The following is a 26,052-nucleotide window of genomic DNA, read 5'->3' on the forward strand; positions in this document are numbered from 1 at the left end:
TTTCTGGAAACTAGTTTGGTCACCACCAGCCTGAATGAAGGATGGAGTCCTCAGTTTACCTCAAAAACCAGGATGAAGGGAAGATGGCTCCCAGTTGCTGCTGGGTGACACCCCCAGAGGCTTGGAATAGCAGATCCTGGAGATCTAGGCAGAGTCAGGGCAGCTTTTCAAAGACAAATGTCAACTGCACTTGAGTGTCTAATTAGACTACTGATGCCAAGGTCCACACAAGATGGGAAATCTCTCAGTTTTCCCATCAAGACCAGCCAACAACTAAAGGGAGGCTCTTGGGACATTGATCCCAGGGAGACAGTCATGCCGTGTGGAGGAGAGGCCATTGCACTCACTGTGTCAACCAAAGAGGACAAGGACTCTTGTCCTCTGCTGGGCAAAAGTGAACACTTGTCCTTCTGTCTCCTCTGCTCCCTATGGATAAACAGATCAAGAATCTGGCAAATGACAATTCTTTTCCTTCACCCCTCATGTGAGTGTGAAGTGGCTTCAGTCATGTCCGACTCTTTGTGACCCCATGGACTGTAGCCCACCAGGCTCCTCAGTCCATAGGATTCTCCAGGCAAGAACATTGGGGTGGGCTGCCATTTCCTTCAGGGGATCTTCCCGATGCAGGGATTGAACTCGAATCTCCTACGTCTCCCGTATTGGCAGGCGGGTTCTTTACCACTAGCGCCACCTGCAAAGTCCCTTAATCTGGGTCTGAAAGGTTTGGACTGGGACCCAACCAATTCCAAATGGAGCCCATTTCAAATGTTATTATTAAGTCACCCTTGTGAGGTTGAACAAAAAGAGAATTACTGTTCACGTGAAAAGATTCAGCTGTTCAGTAGATGAGATTGATCTGAGGAATCAGAGATCCTCAGGTATAAAACTCCACTTTCAAAAGAGTGACAGGGAACAAAATGAAAAGACAATCCTCAGAATGGGAGAAAATATTTGCAAATGAAGCAACCAATGTGGAATTAATTGCCAAAATATACAAAGAGCTTGTGCAGCTCAATATCACAAAAACAAACAAACCAATCAAGAAATGGGCAGAAGAACCAAAATAGACATCTCTTCAAAGAAAACAAATGGTTAAAAAGCACAGGAAAAGATGCTCAGCATCACTAATTATTAGAGAAATGCAAATCAAAACCACAATAAGGTATCACTTCACACTGGTCAGAAGGGCCATCATCAAAAAATCGACAAATAATAAATGCTAAAGAGGGTGTGGAGAAAAGAGAACCTTCCTACATTGTTGGTGGGAATGTAAAATAGTATAGTCACTATGAAAAACAGAATAGAGGTTCCTTAAAAGCCTGAAAATAGAGTTACCATATGATCCAGCAATCCCACTACTGGGCATATACCCTGACAAAACCATAACTCAAAAAGATACATATGCCTCAAAGTTCATTGCAGCACTGTTTACAATATCCAATTAGTGGTCGCTTAGTCGTGCTTGACTCTTTGAGATTCTATGGACCAGAGCTCACCAGTCTCCTCTGCCCTGGGATTTCCCAGGCAAGAATAGTGAAGTGGGTTGCCATTCCCTTCTCCAGGGGATCTTCTCAACCCAGGGATCGAATCTGGGTCTCCTGCACTGCAGGCAGATTCTTTACCCTCTGTACCACCAGGGAAGCCCAGAAAGAAAGTGTTAGTTGCTCAGCCAGCATGGAAACAACCTAAATGTCCATCAACAAAGGAATGGATAAAGAAGATGTGGTACATATATACAATGGAATATTACACAGCCGTTAAAAGACCAAAATAATGCCATCTGCTGCAATGTGGATAGACCTAGAGATTGCTATACCAAGTCAGACAGAGAAAGACAAATATCATGTGATATTACTTATATGTGGAATCTAAAAAAAGGGTACCGATGAACTTATCTACAAAACAAAATCAGAGTTACAGGTGTAGAAAATAACACGTGGTTACTAGGGAGTAAGTGAGGGAGGGATAAATTGGGAGATTGAGATTGACACATACACACTACTATATTTGAAATAGATAACTAATAAGGACCTACTATATAGCACAGGAAACTCTACTCATTACTCTGTAATGACCTATATGAGAAAACAATTTTTAGAAGAGTGGATATATGTATATGTAAAACTGTTTCACTTTGCTGTACAGCAGAAAGTAGTACAAGATTGTAAATCAACTATATTCCAATAAAAATTAAGGAAAAAAACAGTGATAGGGAAGGAAATCTCTGTGTCACACTGAAATGACATTTAAGGAGCTGCTGCTGCTGCTGCTAAGTCACTTCAGTCGTGTCCGACTCTGTGCGACCCCGTAGACGGCAGCCCACCAGGCTCCCCCGTCCCTGGGATTCTCTAGGCAAGAATACTGGAGTGTGTTGCCATTTCCTTCTCCAGTGCATGAAAGGGAAAAGTGAAAGTGAAGTTGCTCAATCGTGTCCAACTCTTAGCGACCCCATGGACTGTAGCCTACCAGGCTCCTCCATCCATGGGATTTTCCAGGCAAGGGTACTGGAGTGGGGTGCCATTGAGCTATTGGGTTTACAAATTAAGTGTAGGCAATAATGAAGATGGAACAGTGTGCCAATAAAATGTATTGAATTGGAGGGAAGGAGGTAGAGGTAGCTTGTTACTAAGGCTAACTAGACATAGTAGAACACAGACTTGAGAAACTTGGAAGTCAGAGGAAAATAGCGAAAAGATGCCTAATATGAGCAAAAAAGCAAAAGAAAAGGGGGCAGACAGAGGAGATCCAAAACAGGGCTAATATGCATTCCAAGAGAAAGAATAAAGCAGACGAAGTAATCACCCAAAGATTCTATCTTTATCTTCAGGACCGAAAAAAAAAAACGAGCATGGGGTTTCAGGCAATAATAATGAGAGTTACCACCGTACCAGAAATGTCCAGGGGACATTTATAAATCTGATTAGGGGAAAAAAAATCTATAAATACCTTGGTTTGAAAATAAACACATAAATAAAAAGAACACTTGAGGAAAAAGAAAAACGAATAATCAAGTCGGCCTCAAATTACTTATAAAGCACTAAATACCAAGAGACAGAGGAGTAAACAATAGTATTTTGAAATTAAAAAAATACATAATTCAAGTTCTGTACTCAGAGAGGTTGTCTTTTATGTGTTTAGGCTCAGACATATATGGGCTTAAAAAATGTGTTTGGCTTACAACCTTATTATTCAATCGCTAAGTTATGTCCGACTCTTTTGCGACCCCATGGACTGTAGCCCGCCAGGCTTCCTTGTCCCTGGGATTTTCCAGGCAAGAATACTGGAGTGTGTTGCCATTTCCTTCTCCAACATCTTTATTGATCAAAATTTATTTGGCATTATACTCTTCTTTAATATAACAGCAAGTATTTTAAACCTTGTGGGCCAAGCAGTCTCTTGAGCAGCTACTCAACTCTGCCACTATAGCATGGAAGCAGCCATGGATGATTTGTAAACAAATGTACATGGCTGTGTTGCACTAAAGCTTTATTTACGAAAATAGGCCATAGTTTGCTGGTCCCTGTTCCACATGGTAGATAAAGCAAAATCCAGAGCTCTGAGTAAATCATAGTGTATAATAGGAGGACTATTTGTATTACTAAACTAAATTATAGAAAGATACAAAAGACAGGATAGGAAATGTAAACATTTAATAGCAATAAACTACATTTAAAACACAAAATTGTATGCAGGTTTCTGGAAGAAGGGAAAATAGGTGTGATAAGCTTCCTCCCTTATATGGGCAAATGTGGGAGATGGAAATGGCTGTTTGAGAAATGAAGGCTTAAAAAATGTTTTTCAAAAGCTCAAAGATGATCTGGTAATAGAATTTAAAATTCCAAAATACTGCAGAATTTAAAAAGCAAAGAATAAAATGGCCCTAGTTTTTAAGAGGCAGAAAACAAAGAAAAGTAAGAAAGTATAAAGCCAGAAAGCATAAAACCAGAAGACAAAATCAATCCGAATGTATCTGTTATAATCAATAGAAATTAGTTAAATTTTTACTAAGAGAATAACATCCAGATTAGACACACAGACTCTGAAAAATCCATCTGATGCAAGATACACAATCTGATATATAAAAATACGGGCAAAGGTATGTTGACAATGCAAATAAAAATATGTTAGAGACTGCAATATTAATTTTTAAAAATGTACATATCAAGGAAAAATAAACAGGACAAAAGCCTCTCTTTAAATGAAGGTATTATTGACTTAATCTTTCTAGCATTAGGCATCTACATCAACATACTTACAGCAAAACTTGTTAAAAATATAAGAAAGAATTGGAAGAATTATTTACCGTAGCAGTAGGAAGGTTTACCACACCTCTCTTGACTGACAAAGTAGAGATAAAGATAATAAATAATGGATAAAGATCTCAAAAACACCACTGTTAACATTAAAATATATCTTATCAACATTCAATCTATTAAATGTGCTAATTATTGATCATATATCAAGTAATTTAAAAAGCTAATACATTTCAGAAGCTAGAAATTATTGGGTTTACATTCTTTGACCACAATGCAGTAAATCTGAAATTGGTTTTTAAAAGTAGGGGATAAAAAACCACCATACGGCCCAACAATCCCACTACATTAGGGTGCATGTATCGTTATCAGTTATAATTGACTGATAACAATACATGTACCCTAATGTTCACTGCAGAACTATTTACAATAGCTAGGACATGGAAGCAACCTGGATGTCCACTGAGAGATGAATGGAAAAAGAAGTTGTGGTACATATATACAATGGAATATTACTCAGCCATAAAAATGAACACATTTGAGTCAGTTCTAATGAGGTGGATGAAACTAAAGCCTATGATACACAGTAGGTATGTCAGAAAGAGAAAAACAAATGCATACTAACACATATATATGGAATCTAGAAAGGTGGTACTGATGAATCTATTTGCAGAGCAGCAATGGAGATGCAGAGATAAGAGAACAGACTTGTGGACACAGTGGGGCAGGAGAGGATGGGACAAATTGAGAGAGTAGCATTGAAATATATACATTACCATATGCAAAACAGATAACCAGTGGGAATTTGCTGTATGAAACAAGGAGCTCAAACCCGGTGCTCTGTGATGACCTAAAGGGGTGGGATGGGGTGGGAGGTGGGAAGGAGGTACAAGAGGGAGGGGACATATGTATACTTATGGCTGATTCATGTTGATGTATGGCAGAAACCAACATAATATTGTAAAGCAATTATTCTCCAATTAAAAATAAACAAGCTTTAAAAAAAGGCAAAATAAACAATATCCTCCTTAGGTCTAGTGTTCAAACAGCCTATAGGTTTATATATTTTTATCTTCTAAATAGTTTCTACTTTTTTGAAACATAGAACTCTAGATAATGTTTGTTTTTAATATTTTTTGAAAAGTAGTGACAATAAATAATATAATAGTTTTGATAATCACAATCACATAAGTGAAATTTTGCAATAAAAATAATACAACAACAACAAAAAAGTAGGGGATAAAAACACCAATTACTGTTCAAATTAACAAGCAACACCAACAACAATACAAGAAATCCTCCTCAGTTCATATAGGACTAAGGAGCTACAAACAGAGGAAAAAGAGCTGGATGAGAGCACTGCCTAGCAAAACATAAGGCAAGAAACTCAAGTTGCAGGGAAGAAAATGAACAACTTTGGTCATTTTTAATCTTAGACAGGAAAAATTAAAATACGTGAACCAAACATTCTGCTCGTTAACATCAAAGAACAAAATACAACCAGAAAAACAAAAGAAATGTCTAGAGCTTAAATTAGTGCCCTGGACAACAGAGAAAAATGATTAATAAATCCAGGATGTGGGTTCTCTGAAAAAAACTAATGAAATGAACAATCTTTCAAGACACCTCTGTGAAGGCAAAAAGTGAGAAAACATAAGTAGATGGTGTACAAAATAAGAGAGATTGAAAAGAAATGAAAAAATAACAGAATTTCATGTAGAATTCTGTGCTAAAATGTAGGACCTCAATAAGAAGGAAAATAGAAAAGAAGAAAACAAAGATTATCAAATCTGACAATCAGAATAGACCACTATCCATGGAAGAAATAGAAAACAGTCTCCAAGAGCTGCTTCCATAAAAGGTGCTATACCCAGATGTTTTATGGGCAAGTTCTTTCAGACCTTCAAGGAATACATAATTCTTATGCTATTTAAATTGTTACAGATAGTAGAAAAAAAAGAAAAGTGTCGCAATTCATTTTATAAAGTTAACATAATCTTGAAACCAAAAAAACAACAAAAACACCACTGTAAAATAAAAAAATAAATTCATTTCACATAGAAATACAGATCCAAACCAGAAATAAAATATTTCATAGAATGTAGCAACATAAAAAAGAATAATACCACTGATCAGCTAGAATTTAATCCAAGAATACATGATTGCTTATTATTAAGAAATAAAATTTATCAACTCAATCAATGTCAATGAAAAATATTATATTGATGCATATTAAAAAGGCAACATTTGATAAAATTAAAAAATCATTTTTGATAAAATTGTTCTATAAACTTTAGAAAGATAATTCCTTGAGATGATGAAGGATATTGATCTAAAAACCAACAGTGTCATATCTAATGATGAAATACCAAAGCAGTATTTCCTAACTTCTTTGTAACAATCATTTTTCAAGAACATGTTAGTAAGTGTGATTAAAAGGAAAGTGTAAACAATAGTCAAAAAATAATTTGGAAAGTAAATGGAGAAATGTTATATTTTTTATTAAAGTATATTTGACTTACATATGTCATATTTCTTAACAGGAGGTCTCAGTGTGATAAAGATGGTGCCTTTCAAATTGATCTATATATCCAAAAATTGTGAATAACATGTGACAGGATTTGTGTATCCAAAAATTATGAATAACATGTGACAGGATTTGTGTACGTATGTGTGAGAGCATGTATGTGTACAGTGGTGTTGGTGGAGTAGGAGATGTAACTTGACAAAATGAGCTCAGGCTTTCAAAGACAGACAAAATAATGTTGAAAAATAATATTCATCCAGGTGCCTCCACCCCAAAAATATGAAAGTGTATTATGAAACCACAGAAGCTAAAATAATGTAGCACTAATAGCAGAGAGACAGATAAATGTAACAGAAGTGGGAGTTCCAAAACAGATTCAAGATTCTTCCTAATGTAACAAAGGTAGTTTCCCAAAGAAGATGGGAAAGGATAGATTATTCAAAAAGTCTTTCATGAGTATCTAGCTAGGGACTTCCTTGGTGGTCCATTGGTTAAGACTTCGCCTTTGAATGCGAAGGGGATGTGGGTTCAATCTGGTCAGGGAGCAATGATCCTACTTACCTCAGGGCTAAGAAACCAAAACATAGACAGAAGCAATATTGTAACAAATTCAATAAAGACTTTAAAAATGGTCCACGTAAAAATCTTTAAAAAAAAGAATATCTGGCTAGCCATTTCAACATAAACACAGTTAGACATCACCTACCAAAATACAAAACTAAATTCCAGGTAGATGATAAATGATGCTCTAAAAGAACTAGGAGAAAATAGAGGTTATCTGAGTTACATGGGGGAAGATCTCTCCAAGTGTCCCTTAGAAGGCACAATCCATGAAGAAACATTAAAATATGAGACTACATAAAAATTTTAAAAGTCTATGTCTTTGTAAAAGGACAAAAAGGATAAAATCAATGAGAAGAATAGTTGCTAAATTTGTATAAAGATTATAAAATTGCTCAATATCCATCATCTTTATTCCCTTTTTAGTAAACCTATACCTCTCTCTGCCTGCATGGAGAAGGAGGAGTATGTGGTTCAAAGGAGGGTCCCTTTTAGCCAGAAAAAGGAAGGGAAAGCTTTCTGTATCTATCCTCCACAGGTGGACAGTGGTGGGAAGTGGGGAAGGAGGGAGTGAAAAGAGAAAGCCTGGAGTTCCCGAACTTCCCTCTTGACAAGCACTGCAGAGGCTTTTAAGAAGACAGAAGTGGAAATGAAGGTGCCTTTTCCCACTCTCCATCCTGGCATCTGGGAGATGACACAAGAGGGCCATTACATCTGCTAAAGTCACAGCCTGTGTGGCTGGGTGCAGAAGAGTAGGTGTGGGTTGGCACAAAATGTTTGGTGTGGTGTGGAATGGTGTGGTGTGGTGTAGTACGGAGTGGTGTGGTGTGGTGTGGTGAGGTATGGTGAGGTATGGTGTGAGTGGTGTGGACTTGGAGGAACCCATAGGGCTCTCCATGCCTCCAGACAATGATGAAACATCATTGAGAGTTTAGCTCAGGAGCCTGCGAACAGTGACCACGCGGGCTGTTACAGACAAACTGACTCCTTGGCCAATGGCAATAGAACAAGCATCACCCCAGCCAGGAACCAAATGGAGGCAAAACAGATAAACCTGTAGAGACTTAAGTGGGCTGGGTCATCAAGTGGGGCAACTGTCTGCGGGTGAGCACCCTCAGACTCATCGGGGACAGCGATGGCTAGGGACTGGCACCTGGGGCCAGCCACTAGACTAAAACAACATCCCCAGTGCTGGAAACTAAAAATCACCATGAGATATGAGTACCTAAGTTACTGGGTTTAACTAAAAGTGTGTTTGTGTGTGTGTGTGTGTGTGTGTGTGTGTGTGTGTGTGTGTGTGTGTGTGTGTGTGTGTGTGTGTGTGTGTATGTCTCCCCTGGGAGTTCATGAAAAAGATCACATCAGTTTTTGAAAAGTAAAGAAGTTATATTTTCTCAGCATGTCTGAATACAGCATGAGAAAACTGGCAACCCAGGATATACAGTAATAAGTGATTAATATGGTCAATGTATACAATAAACTTACAAATGGAAAAGAAGTAAAACTCAGTGGCTTAACAAAAAAGTGGCCAAAGAGCTCAGATGAGCTATTTCACAATACAAAATTGAAATAGAAATGACTGATATGGGGGGAGTGGATTTCAAATATAAAAATATGGGGGGGGGATTTCAAATAGTAAAGAAAAATGCAGTTTCAAGATGAAAAGCCACTATACATATGTCCAGATGGAAAACCAAGTTAAAGGACTAAAAGACGGTGAACCTATCCAATGAGGAAAATGCCTTAGGAAAAATCCTCCCGCCTGAACCTGAAACCATGAGATAAGAAAACACAGCAATACCTAGGTCACTAAGTGGTGTCTCTTTCAGAGTACTGACTTGCCTGTATGCAGCTGGTTTGAAAGAGTCAGCTATTGTTCCAAGCTTTGTTAGAACTCATCATAGACGTCTTCTGAGCCTGAGGCACATTCTTTTGAATATGATGGTAAATCTCCAAAGACAGATTCGTCTTGTGGAAAGAGCCACAATTAATTTAAAGCCAAGTCTGGTTAGACTATTTGTGATCAGAGAAAGCTTTTCTCGTAAATCTGCTCTGGAGGCAATGACAGAAGAGGCATTTGAGAACTCTGTGGCAGCTCGTGGAAATAAATATTTTCAACCTCGAGTGAGAAGGATCCTATCTGGCAGTGTATCTCTCACCTGTCCTGGGTCAATGTCTCCCAACTGGTCTAGCCAGTCTTCTTTTCACTAAGCCTCTGATAATTTAAAACATAAACTTGATCATGTCATCCTTGTTCCTGGTCATCTTCAAATAAAAACACAAACTCATAAAAATGACCCTACAGGCTTATGTGGTTAGCTCCCTTTTTCTCCAGCTTCAGTCCAGTCTTATCAGAGTCTTTATCCATCCCATTCCCTCCAGTCTCCTTTGAGCCAATAAACGGCTCCTTGGTCTACAGATCTCAGCCCCAAAGGTCAAGGTCAAGAAGGTCAAGCTCTCCTTCCCAGCAAACCTATTCTACCCTCTTGCCCAGGGTCACTCTTCTCCACAGTACATATCTCCAAGGTACCACTCCAACCTCTTCCTTGTACACAGTTTTGGTGTTTTTGTGTGGTTGTCTGATTCATGTCTATCTCCTCATGGAGATTAGAAGCCTGCAGGAAGGCAAACACCCACGTTGTTTTTACATGGTTACATTTCATAAAGCCCAATATATGGGACATTCTCGATAAGTAACTGGAAGATGAATGAAAAATGCTGCCTGATACAGTTGTGAGGAAGATGGTTGCAATAATCCCCTCCTCCCTTTGTGAATCTGCTCTCCCATCAGGAGGTGAGTCTGTTTCCCTCTCCTTGAAGGTATACTGGCCTCAGTGACTTGGTTTTCCTGCAGAATGAGGCAGCAGTGACCCTGGGCCAGGTCTGGGTCTTGTGCTTCAGAAGCCTGGCAGTTTCTGCCCCGATTCTCTTGGAGAGAACCGCCACACTGCAGGAGAGTGGGCCTCAACTACTGGAGGAAGAGCGGCCGCCAATTCTAACATCCCAACAGCCCAATAAACTAGACCTTGACTCATAACTGCCCTATAGTCACAGGCCATAGAAGGATTGTTGCCTTAAGTTACTATGTTTTGAGGTGATTTGTGGTATAGCAAGGGGCTTTCCCCATGGCTCAGCTGGTAAAGAACCTGCCTGCCAATGCAGGAGATGCAAGGGATGTGGGTTCGATCCCTGGGTCAAGAAGATCCCCTGGAGAAGGAAATGATAATCCTTGGAGAAGAAACTAGCAACTCACTCCAATATTCTTGCCTGGGAAATCCCATGGACAGAGGAGCTTGGGGACCACTGTCCATGAGGTCGCAAAGAATTGGACATGACTTCACACACACACCTACCTACGTGATGCAGCTAGAGCAACTGAAAAACTGGCCTCTTATCTTAAAGTTTAGATTCTCTCCACACCATTATCTCTCAGAAGTCAGTCATTCCATAAGAATCAGGGGCCTGTTCTTTTGTACCTGCAGCAAAGAAATGCAATTTCTAACTGGCCTGGGCATCCACAAGCATCATTCTATGTCATTAGGTGCACTCACCCCTTTTTCTTGCTACTTTTCACATATCACCATCTGAAACTTGCTATGTATTGAATTGTGCAGATTTTCAGCTCCACTAGGGCAAGGATTTGTCTTTATCTCCAGGGATTCTCTAGCTACCTGGCACATAGGAGATGCTCAATGAAATTTTGCTGAATGAATAAATGACTCTGCCTCACTGCTTCCACCTGGTAATCACCTTGCCTGCATTGCCTTCTCCTGGACACTCCATCTTAAAACATATTCTCCTTCCTTACCATGTGCTGTCTTTTTTGAAAAACATCTAAACTTTTTAAAAACTATTATTTTTTAATTGGCCATACTATGTGGCATGTGAGATCTTAGTTCCCCGACCAGGGATCAAACCCACAAACTCTATAGTGGAAGCATGGCATCTTAACCAGTGGACTGCCAGGGATGTTGCTGTGCTGTCTTTTTTTATTTTAAAATAATTCTCAAATAGTAATGTCCATCTGAACTACAGCTCAGCCCAGTGCTCTCTCCTTTCATTCAGAGATAATAGCAATGGCTCAGTACAATAATAATACTTGTTTTGAATTTAAATCAGATGTGTCCAGAGTTCTGATGCATATAACCGAGTGTTCAGTAAATGCTTCTTCCCTCATCTCCTTCTTTCTGATGCTTTCTTTTACCCAGACCTCCAAAGGCATCCACTCTTCATGGCAACATCCCACATCAACATATATCAGTAATAATCTGTGAAACGTATGAATTCAGATAAGATTAACATTTATTGCCATTTGCTCTGTGCTAGGTGCTATACTAGGCAGCTGATCCATATAACATCCCATATTTTATGAAAAAAGAAAGCCTAGGTTGAAATCTCAGGTCAATACTTTCTCCATCCAGCATACTGCCTTTGGTACCAGTTGGCTCTAGACAAAAGAATGTAATAGGCAAAGATGAAACACACACTCCAGGTCTTAAGGTTCCTTGAGGCACAGTTTATACCCTTCCTTCTTTCATATGTTGAAGGCTAACAGCTTTAAATTCTCTTTATTTACCTTCATGATCAAAACTTATTTTCTAAGAACATTCACTCTAGGACTTCCCTGGTGGTCCAGTGGTTAAGAATCTGCCTGCCAATGCAGGGGACATGGGTTCAATCCCTTGTGTGAGAAGATCCCACATGTCTTGGAGCAACTGAGCCCTTGCCCTAGACCCCACGAGCTGCAACTATTGAAGACTGTGTGCCCTAGAGCCCATGCTCCACAGCAAGAGAAGCCAATGCAAAGGGGAGCCCACTCATTGTAACTAGAGAAAGCCCCTGCACAGCAGCAAAGACCAAGCACAACCAAAAATAATAAAAATAAATAAGCAAAAATAAAATTAAAAAAATTCACTCTAAGGTATAAATGACTGATCATTACATCAAGTGTGATCACCCTCCCCTGAAGGGGTTCTCAGTTTCAGGCAAATATTTAGGATATTGAAAGAAGATAAGGCTAGCAAGACTTATACTTGAAGGCAGAAAAGTCAGATTTCTACCTGTAATCAGGCTATTCAGCCCAGCAACCAACCCAGCCCTGGTGGGGAAGAACTGGGAAGAGAGTGAAGTGTGGAGTCCATGGGGAGACAGAGCCTTCTCACAAATCCAGAGAGGCCTTCAGCAATGAGATGGGAGGTCCCCCCTCACCTGATTATCCTGGTCTGATTCCTGCACAGGTGGGTGCTTCATCCCTCAGCTTTTCACAGTACACCCACCCCTGCTCTGGTTTTAGTTTCCAAGCCCTCTGTCCTCTGGCAGCTGAGGGCAAACCCATAAGCTCTCTTCCCAAGAGACTACTTGTCCTACTTAAGAGCTCATGTCCCTTGGGTATAATAACATAATGGCATATTTATTCTTCTTTCCACATTTTGCATGAAAAATGTACTTAAGATAGTTACTAAAAACAAACAACGTCTTACTGATGGCTCACGAGACAAAGTACAGTCTTCAAGTCCCTGCTTAGTCAACTGCGATACGTCTAGATGCTTCTGTAGTGATTTCTAGACATCATTCACTGTTCTATTCCTTAGCATTTGTAATATCACTTTGAGGACCAGTCTCATAGATTTGTGATCATTGTTTTCAATTTGTCTCCTTAATTAGACTGTGAGACCCTTGAGGGCAGTCTGTGCTTTGGTCAACTTTTTGTTCTAATACAGTGCCTGCAATTATTATACAGTCAGTCACTCTGGGAAGAAACAATGTCTTACTTGTTTGGTGTCAAAAAGAAACTGTCAACCATAGATTTGGTAGGTTTGGTGATCTTCTGCCCATTTTCATTTCAATGTTGCCAGCTTCCCAAGACAGCAGATCCACAAGAGAAGCTCTGATAAGACCAGAGTCTCCTTTCCCCTAGATGGACTCAAGATCCAGTCTATCATGCTCATCTTCTTGGATAGCTAAGCCACCACTGGAAGTCCCAAGCTCCCAGTCACCCATCCTTATCTGAGCTGTTCCCACTATCGGGCTCTGTATGACCCCTAATCTGACCTGGGAGCCTCAGGAGATGTGGTTTGATCCCTGGGTCGAGAAGATCCCCTGAAAGAGGAAATGTCAACTCACTCCAGTATTCTTTCCTGGATAATCCCATGGACAGAGGAGCCTAATGGGCTACAGTCTACAGGGTCACAAAGAGTCAGACACGACTGAGTGACTGAGCACACAAACAGCACAATCTGATCTAGCCTATGTTCCTTCAGTCTCCCCTTCTTTACTTCGGCCCCTAGATATAATCAGTCATCAGCAACATTCCCTATCATTCCCAGCCTCTTAGCTGTGAGAGACCAGCATTCAGTCTTCTTGATTGGTCTTCCTTTAAATATATGACCTTAAGTCTCAAACATGTTCTCAGGACCTCCTGGTGACTCCAGAAAATTTCCATAATCTATTTACTTTCTCACCTCAAAGACTGATCTTTCACATTTTCTTTTACTCCTCAAACTACCATCACTTCCTAGTCCTGCCTTACTCTTAGTTGATGATCTTAATTATTTTTTCTTTCCTACTCAATTTATTGAAAATAGGGAATAGAGATGCCACAGGACATTTTCATAAACACTAAGATATTTGGTTCATTTCTTTTTAATGATGAGCAGAATTATACAGAAGGGAACCCAAAGAAAGAGAAATTAAGCTGATGTATGCTTTTATCTGGCTACAATTTGCTCCTGATGTATAAAGCCAGGCTGAAGCCATCAGCATTATCTACATCTAAAATTTAACTCTCACAATGATGCTTTTGGCTTGGTAGGAGTATTTGCTTTTTAAATACGAATGTTTTCTATTCTCTTAGTCATTCTGAAATTAAAATCAGCTTAGTTTTAAAAATACATAAATTTCATCGAATTTTAAGATGACCATGAGTCTTATTTCATGGAGAACATACATGTATTTGGAAGTGATCTTGACCTTTCCCCTCCTTACCTACTGCATCTGTGCTCATACACCCTGGCTTCCCCATCACTTTCAAACCCTCTTGTCTCCTCCCTTGCCTGTACCATCAGGATCTCTCTATGCCATCATTTCCATCAGAAAATAAACATGATATCCTATCTCCCTCCTTTGAAAATTTTCTCTAGATCCGTATAGCTACACTGCCTTTCCCTGTCCCACAGTCTAGCAAAACCCTTCCACTTCACCTTTCAGTCTCTCAAAAAAGTACACAATCAGGCTTTGGTCTCCATCACTCCGCTGAAACTACTGTCCTTAAAGAAAGTGTTAGTTGCTCAGTTTGTGTCCTACTCTTTGCGACTCAATGGACTGTAGCCCACCAGGCTCCTCTGTCCATGGGATTCTCCAGGCAAGAATACTGGAGTGGGTTGCCATTTCCTTCAGGACTTCCTCATATCACCAAAGACCTCTACAAGGCCAAGTCCAATGTGGATTCCCAGTCCTCCTCTGACTTGGTCTAGCAACTGCATGTGATAGCTGATGACTCCTGCCTTCATGAAACATCTCCACTCAGTTTCCAGAACATCACCTTCTTCTACCTCCCTGGCTACTCCTTCTCAGTTTCTTTTGCTGATTATTTCTCTTCCTTTTCCTGACCCTCAAATACCAGGATGCTCCAAGGCTCAGTCTTCATCTCTTTTTTCTCTCCACACTTTCTCACTTGCATATCCTTCCATTTCTGTGGAAATATGTTGATGTGTCCCACGTTTGTATCATAAACTTGGATAAACATAAACAGCTTCCCCTCTTAGCTCCAAATACATGCATGTATTGACATGTATTGACTGCCTACTTGACATATCTACTTAGGCATCTAATAGACACTTCTCAGCATGGACTGTATAAAATAAACACTTGTGCTTCACATTCCTGCCAGCCCCTTACCACCCCATCATTCTTTAGTTTCTCCAATCTCAGGAAATACTACTATTTACCCAGTTGTTAGGGTCCCAAACCCGGAAGTTACCTCTACTCCTCTCTTTTTCTCATATTCTATGTCCAAACTTGTCAGCTCTACCTCTGAAATAAATGCCTAATGGGAGTACGTCGAGGCTGTATATTGTCACCCTACTTATTTAACTTATGTGCAGAGTATATCATGAGAAACGCTGGGCTGGAAGAAGCACAAGCTGGAATCAAGATTGCTGGGAGAAATATCAATAACCTCAGATAAGCAGATGACACTATCCTTATGGCAGAAATTAAAGAAGAACTAAAGAGCCTCTTGATGAAAGTGAAAGAGGAGAGTGAAAAAGTTGGCTTAAAGCTCAACATTCAGAAAACTAAGATCATGGCATCCGGTCCCATCACTTCACGGGAAATAGATGGGGAAACAGTGGCTGACTTTATTTTTTTTTTTGAGCTCCAAAATCACTGCAGATGGTGACTGTAGCCATGAAATTAAAAGACGCTTACTCCTCGGAAGGAAAGCTATGACCAACCTAGAGAGCATATTTAAAGCAGAGACATTACTTTGTCAACAAAGGTCCGTCTAGTCAAGGCTGTGGTTTTTCCAGTAGTCATGTATGGATGTGAGAGTTGGATTATAAAGAAAGCTGAGTGGTGAAGAATTGATGCTTTTGAACTGTGGTGTTGGAGAAGACTCTTGAGAGTCCCTTGGACTGCAAGGAGATCCAACCTGTCCATCCTAAAGGAAATCAGTCCTGGGTGTTCATTGGAAGGACTGATGTTGAAGCTGAAACTCCAATACTTTGGCCACCTCATACAAAGAGCTGACTCATTTGAAAAGACCCTGCTGTTGGGAAAGATTGAGGGCAGGAGGAGAAGGGGACGACAGAGTATGAGATGGTTGAATGGCATCGCTGACTCAACGGACATGAGTTTGGGAGTTGGTGATGGACAGGGAGGCCTGGCGTGCTGCGGTTCATGGGGTTGAAAAGAGTCAGACATGACTGAGCGACTGAACTGAACTGGGATCACTTTGAACCACGCCCATCTGTCTTACCTGAGTACAGGGCTTCCCCACCTTTTCCCCCTTGATGTCTCCAACAGTCTCCTAAATGGTCTCCCTGTTTCAACTTTTATCTGGGAAACAGCCCTCACTCCTCCCAGCAGCCAGAACCATCCTTTAAAAATATAAGACCAGCCAATCACTTGCTAAAGCCCCTCTGACTGGATGGCTTCCCATCACAATTAGAATAATATGCAAATTATAGTTTGGCCTAAAAGACAGGTCAGGTTCCTTGCCAGCTCTGCACTGGCTATTCCCTCTGCCCAGAAAACTCTTCCTCCCAGACTTTGTAAAACTTGCTCCTCACTTCAGTCAGGTCTCTGCTCAAATATCACCTCTTCAGAGAGGACTCTTCATGCCACTCAGCACATCATCATCCCAGTCTCTATCTTATTATCCTGTTTACTTTTAAAATAGTGCTTGTTAATCCTTGACTTTTAAAGGTATATTTGTTTATTTTTGTCTATTTCCCCCCAAAGATTGCAAACATCTCAGTGCAAGGACTTTTCTGCCTTGTTCACCTTAAGTGTCTAGAACAAGTGCTTAATAAATACAGTACTTGACAGATGAACAGATGCATAACTAAATGTGCAAACTTCAAGAGGAAGGGATGGGATGCAGAAGATAGGTAAGGAGGCAGTGGCTCGGGTAAAGAAGGTTGTATAAATACAATCAAAGCTGTGATGTCATTCTAGAAGCAGAGAATGCAATAATGATGAAAGGCCAGGGAATGGACTTGGAAGGGCCACCTCCGTGGCCGTGTTGGGTAGAAATTCCTGCAATGATGGAAATACTCTATATCTCTGCTGTTCAAAGCAGTAGCTGCTGGCCACATGTGGCTACCAAACACTTGAAATGGTCCAGTGGGACTAAGCAACTGAATACTAATTTTCTTTAATTTTAACTTACATTCATAGACACATGGGGCTAGTGGTTATGATAGTAGACAGCAAAGCTTTAGGACCTGAAGAATTCCTTCCCTTGACTTGTGATTTGGGGATAATAACATATACCTCACTTAGTTATTGAGAGGACTAATGATATCAAATTGTCAATGTCTGAAACATAGTTAGCCCTCAAAAAATAATAGCTACAATGACCACACGGTGTTGCCAATACAAGGACTTTCAGTACATGCCATGTAAATTGACCCTAAAGTACAGAAAGACTTTTTATTGTAAAAAGAAATGACTTTTTATTGTAATTTTTTGTTTGCTTGAGCTAGTGGATAACCAATATGTGTGGGTCTACATTTGAGCTCACAAACTAAAAATAGTAAAAAACCATTCTGGGTTGTCAGGAAGGCCTTCCAGAGGTAAATGATGAATCCAAGTGCATCAGCTTGCTGACACTTAGAAATGAACTAATTAATTTTGACAACAGCTCATTCAGCATTTGCAAAAATGGATCTGTAACATTATTGTTTGCTTTAATACTTAGTATTAAAATAAAGGGGAATGTATTTACTTATTGGAAACAGTATGTTGAATACTTTAAAGGTTAAACTGTTTTGGAGATATATTTTTTCTTGCCAGTAGCTCATTATAGTTTCTTCCACACAGAATCCAGAAAACAAAATGAACACAGACATAGAACATAACCAGACCATTTTCACTAACCCTTAGGAATAATCTAATCTAATAATCAAATTGCACAAGTTTGTTCAGGATAAGCATCATGCTTATTTTTAGGCCAAGAGAATTTGCAGTCCACAGCAGCAGAGGTGAAAGTGACATTCCATTGCCCCTGCCTAAGTGCCTGGTGGAGGAGACTCAGAGACTTGAAATCCAAGGATGGATGTTTTTAAGTCAAACACAGGCTTAAAAACATTAACAGAAGCTGATGTTCTTATTAAGAAGAATAATTAATCTGCATCCGTGGGAAACCACTTTGCAGTAGTCGAAAAAGTGCCCTAGGACTTAATATAAGTGAAATTGGAGCAGAAAGGGAATGAGAATTTACTTTTCTACAGGGAAGTCTTTCCTAACTGCCGTCCTAGCTTTGCCGTTTGAAATGCAGATCCTTTCTCCTCCACCCATGACTGTGAGTCTAGGATAGCAGAAGGGGAAGAGCTAATGTAAAGACTTACCAATGGGCATCACTAAGAAAAAAGGCAGCCAGCAGAGGACGAAGCAGCCGACCACGATGCCCAGCGTTTTGGCCGCTTTCTTCTCGCGGGAAAATTTGAGCAGCCTCACGGAGAAGTGCGTCTTGTTCTTGGCGTTGGTCACCCCGCTGCCTCCTACCGGGGCGTTTTTGCGATGGATGCGGAGCGTCACCTGCTCCGAGTCTGACTTGTCGGTCTTGAGGCCCGACTTGAGGCCCCGGCTCTCCCTCTTGGCCACCACGTAGACCCGGCAGTACATGACCAGGATGATGGTCAGCGGCACGTAGAAGGAACCCAGAGCGGAGAAGAGCACGTAGCCCGGCTCCTCGTTAATCTGGCAGATGGTCTCGTCCTCCGGGGCCGGCTGCCTCCAGCCGAAGAGGGGCCCGATGGAGATGACCAAAGAGAGCGCCCAGACGCAGAGCAGGGCCATGAGGCCCCTCTTCTGGGTGACGATGGTGGGGTAGCGCAGAGGATAGCTCACGCCGATGTAGCGGTCAATGGAGATGATGCAGAGTCCCATGATGGAAGCCGTGCAGCACAGGACGTCCACCGCCGCCCAGACATTGCAGAAGACCCTGCCGAAGGCCCAGTAGCCCAAGATCTCGAAGATAGCGGAGAAGGGCAGCACCGTGGAAGTGAGAAGAAGGTCGGCCACCGCCAGGTTGACGATGTAGTAGTGTGTGACCGAGTGGAGGTGCCGGTGGCAGGCCACGGAAAGGATCACGAGGATGTTCCCCAGCACCCCGAAAAGGATGAGGCCCCCCAAGATCACCCCGAGCAGAATGGCCTTGGAAATGTTCACCGGTGGCGGCGGGTGGGTGCAGTTGGAGCTGTCGGAGGCATTTCCGGAGAGAAACACCATGGTCCCAGCCCCCCGGGGCCGGGGACGGCAAAGTCCGGCTCTCGATGGCCACCCCTCGGCGGGCGCGAAGGAGGGGAGCGAGGGAGCGGGGAGTCAAAAGCTCTTGGCTCCCAGGAGCCGCGTCTGCTGGGGTTGTCTGGGGGTAAGAGAGAACATGCAGGGAGGAAGCAACTCCGGCCAGCCCGGGAAACCCTCAGTAGGCCACGCAAAGGGGTAGGGCTTTAAAGGAGACATGGCCAGGGGCGCGGGGAGCTGCCAGCCGACCCTTTCCACTCCCAGCGCTGGCCCGGGGCCCCGGCTCCCTCCCTATCCGAGCCTTAGCACGGAACTCAGGGAGACGCGATGCAAAATGCAATCCCAGAATTATGGGAGTCCCCTTCTCTGCACTGTCCGCTCCGTCCGGGTGAGAGGCTTGAGCATTCTGCACATAATTGGAATTCAAAACTCCAGTCTCCCCCAACAAACCACAAGCAAGTACTGGTCTGCCGTCGACTCTCAAAGGCGGGGATCGTTGGCATCTGGGCGCTTCTCCCCACCCGCAGTTACACTTGGTGTGGCTGGATTCATGACAGTTCCAGCTTCGAGACGCGCAGGCCGGGGGAAACGCGGATGTGAAATGTTCACCAAGAGCGAGATGGCTGCGGAGCGTAGTTTGCCAGCGTTGTCCTGAAAGAGCGCAAAGAAATGCAGAGTGTAAACCAGCCGCCCCGGGGAGCGAGGCCGTGCTAGACGCGGGGTCGGACCCGTCCGGGAGCCCCGCAGACTCTGAGATCCGAAGCGACCGGTCCTGCTGCAGCCCAGCGCGCAGGAGGGGACCGCGAGCCGTGCCCCGCCGCTGGGCACCTGCCCTGGCGCGCTCCTCCGCGCGGCCTCTGGCGGTGTTCAAGCATCGAGGCAAACACACTCCAAGCTCCGGCACGGCCGGCGGCCGGATGGCTAGAGGCCATGCACTGAAATTAAAATCTAGCCCGAGTGGCGCGATTTGAGGCTGAAGGGTATGCCGCGCCGAGCCAAGCTGGTGGAAACCCGGAGGATCTACCCGGTGGCCACATGCACAGGTTGCTTCGCAGTCACCTGGAGGGGGCGGCCTGGGAGAGGGAGCCGCCGAGACACGGGGGCCGCAGAGGCAGTGCCACGCGCACGCTCTCGCCAGAGGAATTCACACTTGAGTGTGCGGAGCGCGCCGCTCTGTCGACCAGCCAAGCCGGCCTGAAAGCCAGGTCCAGAGCAAAGCCCTCGGGACCCAACAAGGGTGAACCCGACTCTCGGAAGAGTCCTTTCCGAGCCACAGGATCAGGAGTCCCGGAGGACTCGAGCCTCTAGCCACGCCCAGAAGGGCCCTGGGGGTTCTGGGGAGGAGTGGGAGCAGGGAGCATCGCTCAGCCTAAGGGGCTTTGCTGGCGGCAGTCACTGCGGATTTTGTAGGCGTAAGAATCAAGTCCGCGAGCCGGCGGCCAGGGGACGCCTCGTCTTTATTTTCCGAGCCGGGGGCCACGGTCTGCGTAAGAAAGCTAGATTTCCATAGCTGCGAGCCGACCACAGGTACTCCAGTGGGAATGCGGGGGAGTGGAGAGCCACCTTGCAGCTGGGCCCCGAGGCGGGATTCCCTCAGCAAAGGCTTCCAGGAAAATCACAAGTTCTAGAGCTCACAGGTGATAACAGAACGCAAGCAACTGCAGAAACCCGTTTCCCTTTACCGCGGAGCGATAAATACGCTGTTAAAAACACACTTGTTAACTAGGAGATAAGTTCCCAGAATACAAGGAGGAAACGCGGTGGGGTGGGGAAGCGGCGGTGAAAGACGGAGCAGGAGCTTGGGGAAAGTGGGAGTAGGGTCTCGCCCGGAGGCCCCGGGAGGTTTGCCCTCACACGCCCGGCCCTGCAGCGCACTCACCTGGAGCGCGGATGCAGAGCCACTGTTGCGAGCGCGCCGAGAAGCGCAGCGACCCGCGGTCCCCGGAGCAACTCCGCCGCCTCCTCCCTGCGGGGAGAGGGGACAGTCTCTCCCACCAAACAGTTCCCGGTCGTTTTGCACCCGCTGACTCACCCCTCTACCAGAGACGTCTTTAAGATCCTGGCTCACAGACGCTTTACCTGGAGATTTTAACAATAAAGAAAACAGAAAAAGAAAAAAAATACAGTCAACCATTAACTCCGCCTTCGACCTTTTAATATCCAGCTCCCCTACATCAGCAAAGACTGGCAAGGAACTTTGCGGCTCTCGCTGACGTAACACAGTCAGTAACCCCGGCTAGTACCGTAATCTCCTGCTGTTACCGTATTACTCGGCGGTAATAGGCCCTATGCGCCCACTAGATTTTGTTTAGTTTTGTTTTGTTTTTTAATTTTTGGCTTTTGCCTTGAGTGAATTAGGTTCTCTCTTTACTTTAAGAAAGTGTGTGAGGGGGAGGAGGAAGCGAGGAGAAGGGATTTTTTTATTTGTAGTAAATAACTTCTTTACATGATCTGATTTTAAAAATAAAGAAAAATAGACATTTACCAGACAAGTATTACAGTGTGTATGATGTGTTCAAAGAAATGCCCAGTAGATTTACTTTTGAACAGCTTGATTCAATTAACGCTTGGACTAGGTTCTGTTAAAATCGAAAAGAAGCATATTGTTATGCCAAATATGCAGGTGAATTATATTATTTGCAGATGTTTTAAGAAGAATGTAAAATCAGATAAAATTCAATACATCTGATTGTAATAAAATTATAATTCCAGAAGAATAAAGCGAGCATATCTAAACCTTTTGAAATATGAATCACTTCTCATTTCTGCACACAAATGGATTAAGAAAGCATGTTGGTTCCACTGCAGTTTTTTACACAGCTTAGTGTTTTTAAAGTGCTATTTACCATTTTCCAGTTTCCATAAGAAAATATATCCTTTAAAAGAGTGCTGTTGTTTAGTCACTAAGTGGTGTCTGACTATTTTGTGACTCCATGGCCTGTAGCCTGCCAGGCTACTCTGTGCATAGGACTTCCCAGGCGAGAGTGCTGAAGTGGGTTGCTATTTCCTCTTCCAGGGGCTCTTCCTGACTCAGGAATCAAATCTGTGTCTCTTGTGTCTCCTGTATTGGCAGGCAGATTCTTTACCACTGGTGTCACCTGGGAAGTGTGCCCCCCCCACCCCCGCCCCACTTCCACCCCACCCTCACCCCCCACACAAAAGAGTATTAGTTCTCTTTAATTTTCTTAATGAATGAATAATTAGAGTTCGAATAGTTGACATTGCCAGTCTTATTTACTTTTTTTTTCCTGATAAATCCCATGTGCTTTTTACCTTACAGTTGAATAAAGTCATCTGTGTTTTGGGATATTGGGAAAATGCCAGAATTTTCCCCATTCTTGATTTCCATCTCCTAAGTCCCCTCCTTTCATTTTTATTGATTCAGACAAAACACTCTGTTTGTAAAATACAGTAGGCTCTGTTAAATCTAGTAACAGAGAGGTAAGTACTTGAATTCCCTCCCCTTAACAGAAGTCTATTATTACCTTTTTCAAGGGAAATGTTTGGAAGACTATTATCATAGCAATATACCTCAAAATATCTCATAGAAAGGCCCTCAGGAAGATCAGGGGAGGAGAAAGCAGGGAGGAGGGATTTTTTGTTTCATCCAAGACCTAATGCATAGATGACCTCTTTCTTAAAAACAATGCCATTCTACCCCCACATCTATAGGGGTGGTACCGACACTTATCTGGAGAAGGAAATGGCAACCCACTCCAGTATTCTTGCCTGGAGAATCCCATGGACAGAGGAGCCTGGCAGGCTAAAAGTCCATGAGGTCGCAGAGTTGGACACAACTTAGACACTGAACAACAACAACAACAAACAGCAACTGACACTTAGCACGTTTGATTTGACGTTAATACTATTTGATTAATTTTTTGACTTGACTTTAATATTATTTTAAAAATAAATACACAAATGTCTTTTTCATTCATAAACTGAATTCTATGTTGAAGGAGAAGCAGACATGAGAGGAGACAGGAAATCTGGGTTTGCTCTCATCCTTAAGTCACTTGCTCTCTGAGATGTAGTCCCCTGGGTTGGAAAGGCTGTATCAGTTTCCCGAGACCCCTACATTTTGTCATCAAATATGTATACAATGTCTGTTCTTCAGAAATCCCACCCACCAGAGGACTATATTTCTGTTATTTTCTTATCCATTAATCTTTTAGCATGAATGCAAGCTTTCTGGTAAGATCTGTTCCATGGTAGATAAGGAAATAGTGTTATCAAGAAGAGCAAGTAAAAATTGCTCAACTCTGCAGGGTCAAAATGCACAAAGACTTTGGAACTCTCAATCTCCCATCCCTAACTAACGAGCAAGCATACTCACAATCTCAGCCCCCTCAACCAAGTAACCCATTTCAGCTCTTTATTTCCAGCTTGGCCCCCGGATGGTTCCAGGTAGGTCTTTCAAATCTGCTTCTAAATCTGTGAACATCAACATTTGCTAATCTAACTCTCAGAACCAATCTTTCCATAGCTAATCACAGACTGGCTAATAGGAAACTATTCATCTCCTTAAAGAATGGTTGACATGGATGTCCCAGAAGATGTTCAGTGAGATCTATGAGAAGGTGGAGTGAGGTCAGAGTAGGCTGTGAAGTGGTAAAGGTCTGTTCCTGCCCTCCTGTGAGACCAGGATGAAACTCACTTTCACTTTTTCACTCTGGAGACAGTTAAGAAAGATTGGAAAACAGATCAGGGAAAACTGCTATTTGCTTACAGGAAATCTGTAAGTACAGGAATATCAGGACATCACAATAGTGCATTCAGCTGCCTCAAGCATCAATAACGTGCAGCATATCCAGAAAAAAAAAATCTCCTGGCAAATCTTCACATGTGCTGTGGGCTGAAGCCTTCATTCCTATGCAGCAGTGGTACACAGTGCACGATGACTTCTGCTTTTCTTTTCCTTTCAGAACCTCCACAGGAATTCCTCTCATTGGTAGACTATAACCCCAAATCTGGCTGGCCAGAGATTCTTCCATCCGTTGGAATGCAGAGAGGAACATAGAGAAGGGAAAATAATTCTAAGTGGCTAATGGGTAATTTGGCATAATGTCCACTGGTCATTTTTATAGTGGTATTTCCCCTTTTTTTCTTATTGGTTTGTAAGTATTCTTTGCATATTATGTCAGCCATGAAAATGTGCTATCAAGATCTCCTGATGCATAACTGACTGACAGTCCCACATTTTGTCCTTCTGGATCCATCCCTGTGCTCATGCTATACTTCCTACGGGCTACTACCAACCAATGGCTAAGCATGGAAGAGATTCTAATGCAGGCCTGTTACTATAAGACCTGGGATTTCCTGAATGGGGGACTTTGTCTCATGTGCTCCTCATTGGCTGGCCAAAACTTTCTTCTAACTGTGCAACAGTCTGATATATTTCTTTCCCAGTACTTCTTCCTTCCTCCCTTCTTCACAGGATTCTGACTTAGATCATAGTTGAAGGCTCTCTTTCTCCAACTTTCCCTTTTTCCTTCACAGGAATTTTCCCCTTATATCTTTTGCATGATTAATCATGTCTTGGTGTCTGTTTACTGGGGTAAAAAATTAACATATATATTAAGGATGTCAGCCCTTTGTGATATATGTTGTCATTTCTTCCAGTCACAGATATTTAAAGGAAAACACCTCATGAATTTATATATACATATGAATTCTTAAATAAAACATAAAGAATAGAATTTTTGAAAACAATTGACAAATTTCCATCAATATTCAACATTTTTCAGTTTGATAAAAGATACAAAAGGGCAAGATTAAAGTATAACTTTCAGTTCAGTTCAGTTCAGTACAGTTGCACAGGTGTGTCCAACTCTTTGCAACCCCATGAACTGCAGCACGCCAGGCCTCCCTGTGCATCACCAACTCCTGGAGTCTACCCAAACCCATGTCCATCAAGTCAGTGATGCCATCCAGCCATCTCATCCTCTATCGTCCCTTTCTCCTCTTTCCCTCAATCTTTCCCAGCATCAGGGTCTTTTCCAATGAGTCAACTCTTTGCATGAGGTGGCCAAAGTATTGGAGTTTCAGCTTCAACATGAGCCCTTTCGATGAACACCCAGGACTGATCTCCTTTAGGAGGGACTGGCTGGATCTCCTTGCAGTCCAAGGGACTCTCAAGAGTCTTCTCCAGCACCACAGTTCAAAAGCATCAATTCTTCTGCACTCAGCTTTCTTTATAGTCCAACTCCCATATCCATACATGACCACTGGAAAAACCATAGCCTTGGGAGCAAATATTGTAAAATGTATAGCACACTAAAATTATTTTCCAGAGTGTATACGTTCTACTGTCTAACCTTTGTCATTTCTGAAAAGTCAGACAAATTTATATTATTTTGTCACTGTAGATAATATATAGTTTTTGTTTTCTAGCTGATTCACATTGATCATCTGATGAAAATGTGACCAGAGGCTTGCAGGAACCTAACCCTGAATTTCCCAGGAATGGTTCCGTACTCACTAATTCAGTGTTTACAGTGACTATATAGAACATAACTACCATGAATGTGAATAAACTCTGTATGTCTGTCTGGGTATGTCTGTACACACACACATACACCGTGTGCATATACACATGTATATGTAGATAATCCAGAATTTATAATTTTTATATGCAGGATTACTATGACAAAATACTCCACTATTTCCAGAAGCTAGAAATGTCCTTTGAATTTTAATGAGTTCATTGATTTTCAACAAAAATCTTACCAGAATTTTAGT

General features: G+C 42.3%; 1 protein-coding gene across 2 annotated transcripts in view; it reads right to left on the reverse strand.

Moving 5' to 3' along the window:
* Positions 1–19,296, reverse strand: part of ADRA1A (adrenoceptor alpha 1A) — a 103,996-nt gene extending 84,700 nt beyond the window's left edge. For both annotated transcript variants that reach the window (XM_081516851.1, XM_081516840.1), the window contains exon 1: positions 18,414–19,296. In XM_081516851.1, coding sequence (XP_081372977.1) covers positions 18,414–19,296 — 883 coding nt within the window. The remainder of the gene's footprint in view (positions 1–18,413) is intronic.
* Between the last annotated feature and the right edge of the window lie 6,756 nt (positions 19,297–26,052).

This window comes from Giraffa tippelskirchi, chromosome 1, assembly GCF_054371585.1.
Source record: "Giraffa tippelskirchi isolate mGirTip1 chromosome 1, T2T-mGirTip1v1.2.pri, whole genome shotgun sequence".
In the NCBI taxonomy this organism is placed as follows: Eukaryota; Metazoa; Chordata; class Mammalia; order Artiodactyla; family Giraffidae; genus Giraffa; species Giraffa tippelskirchi.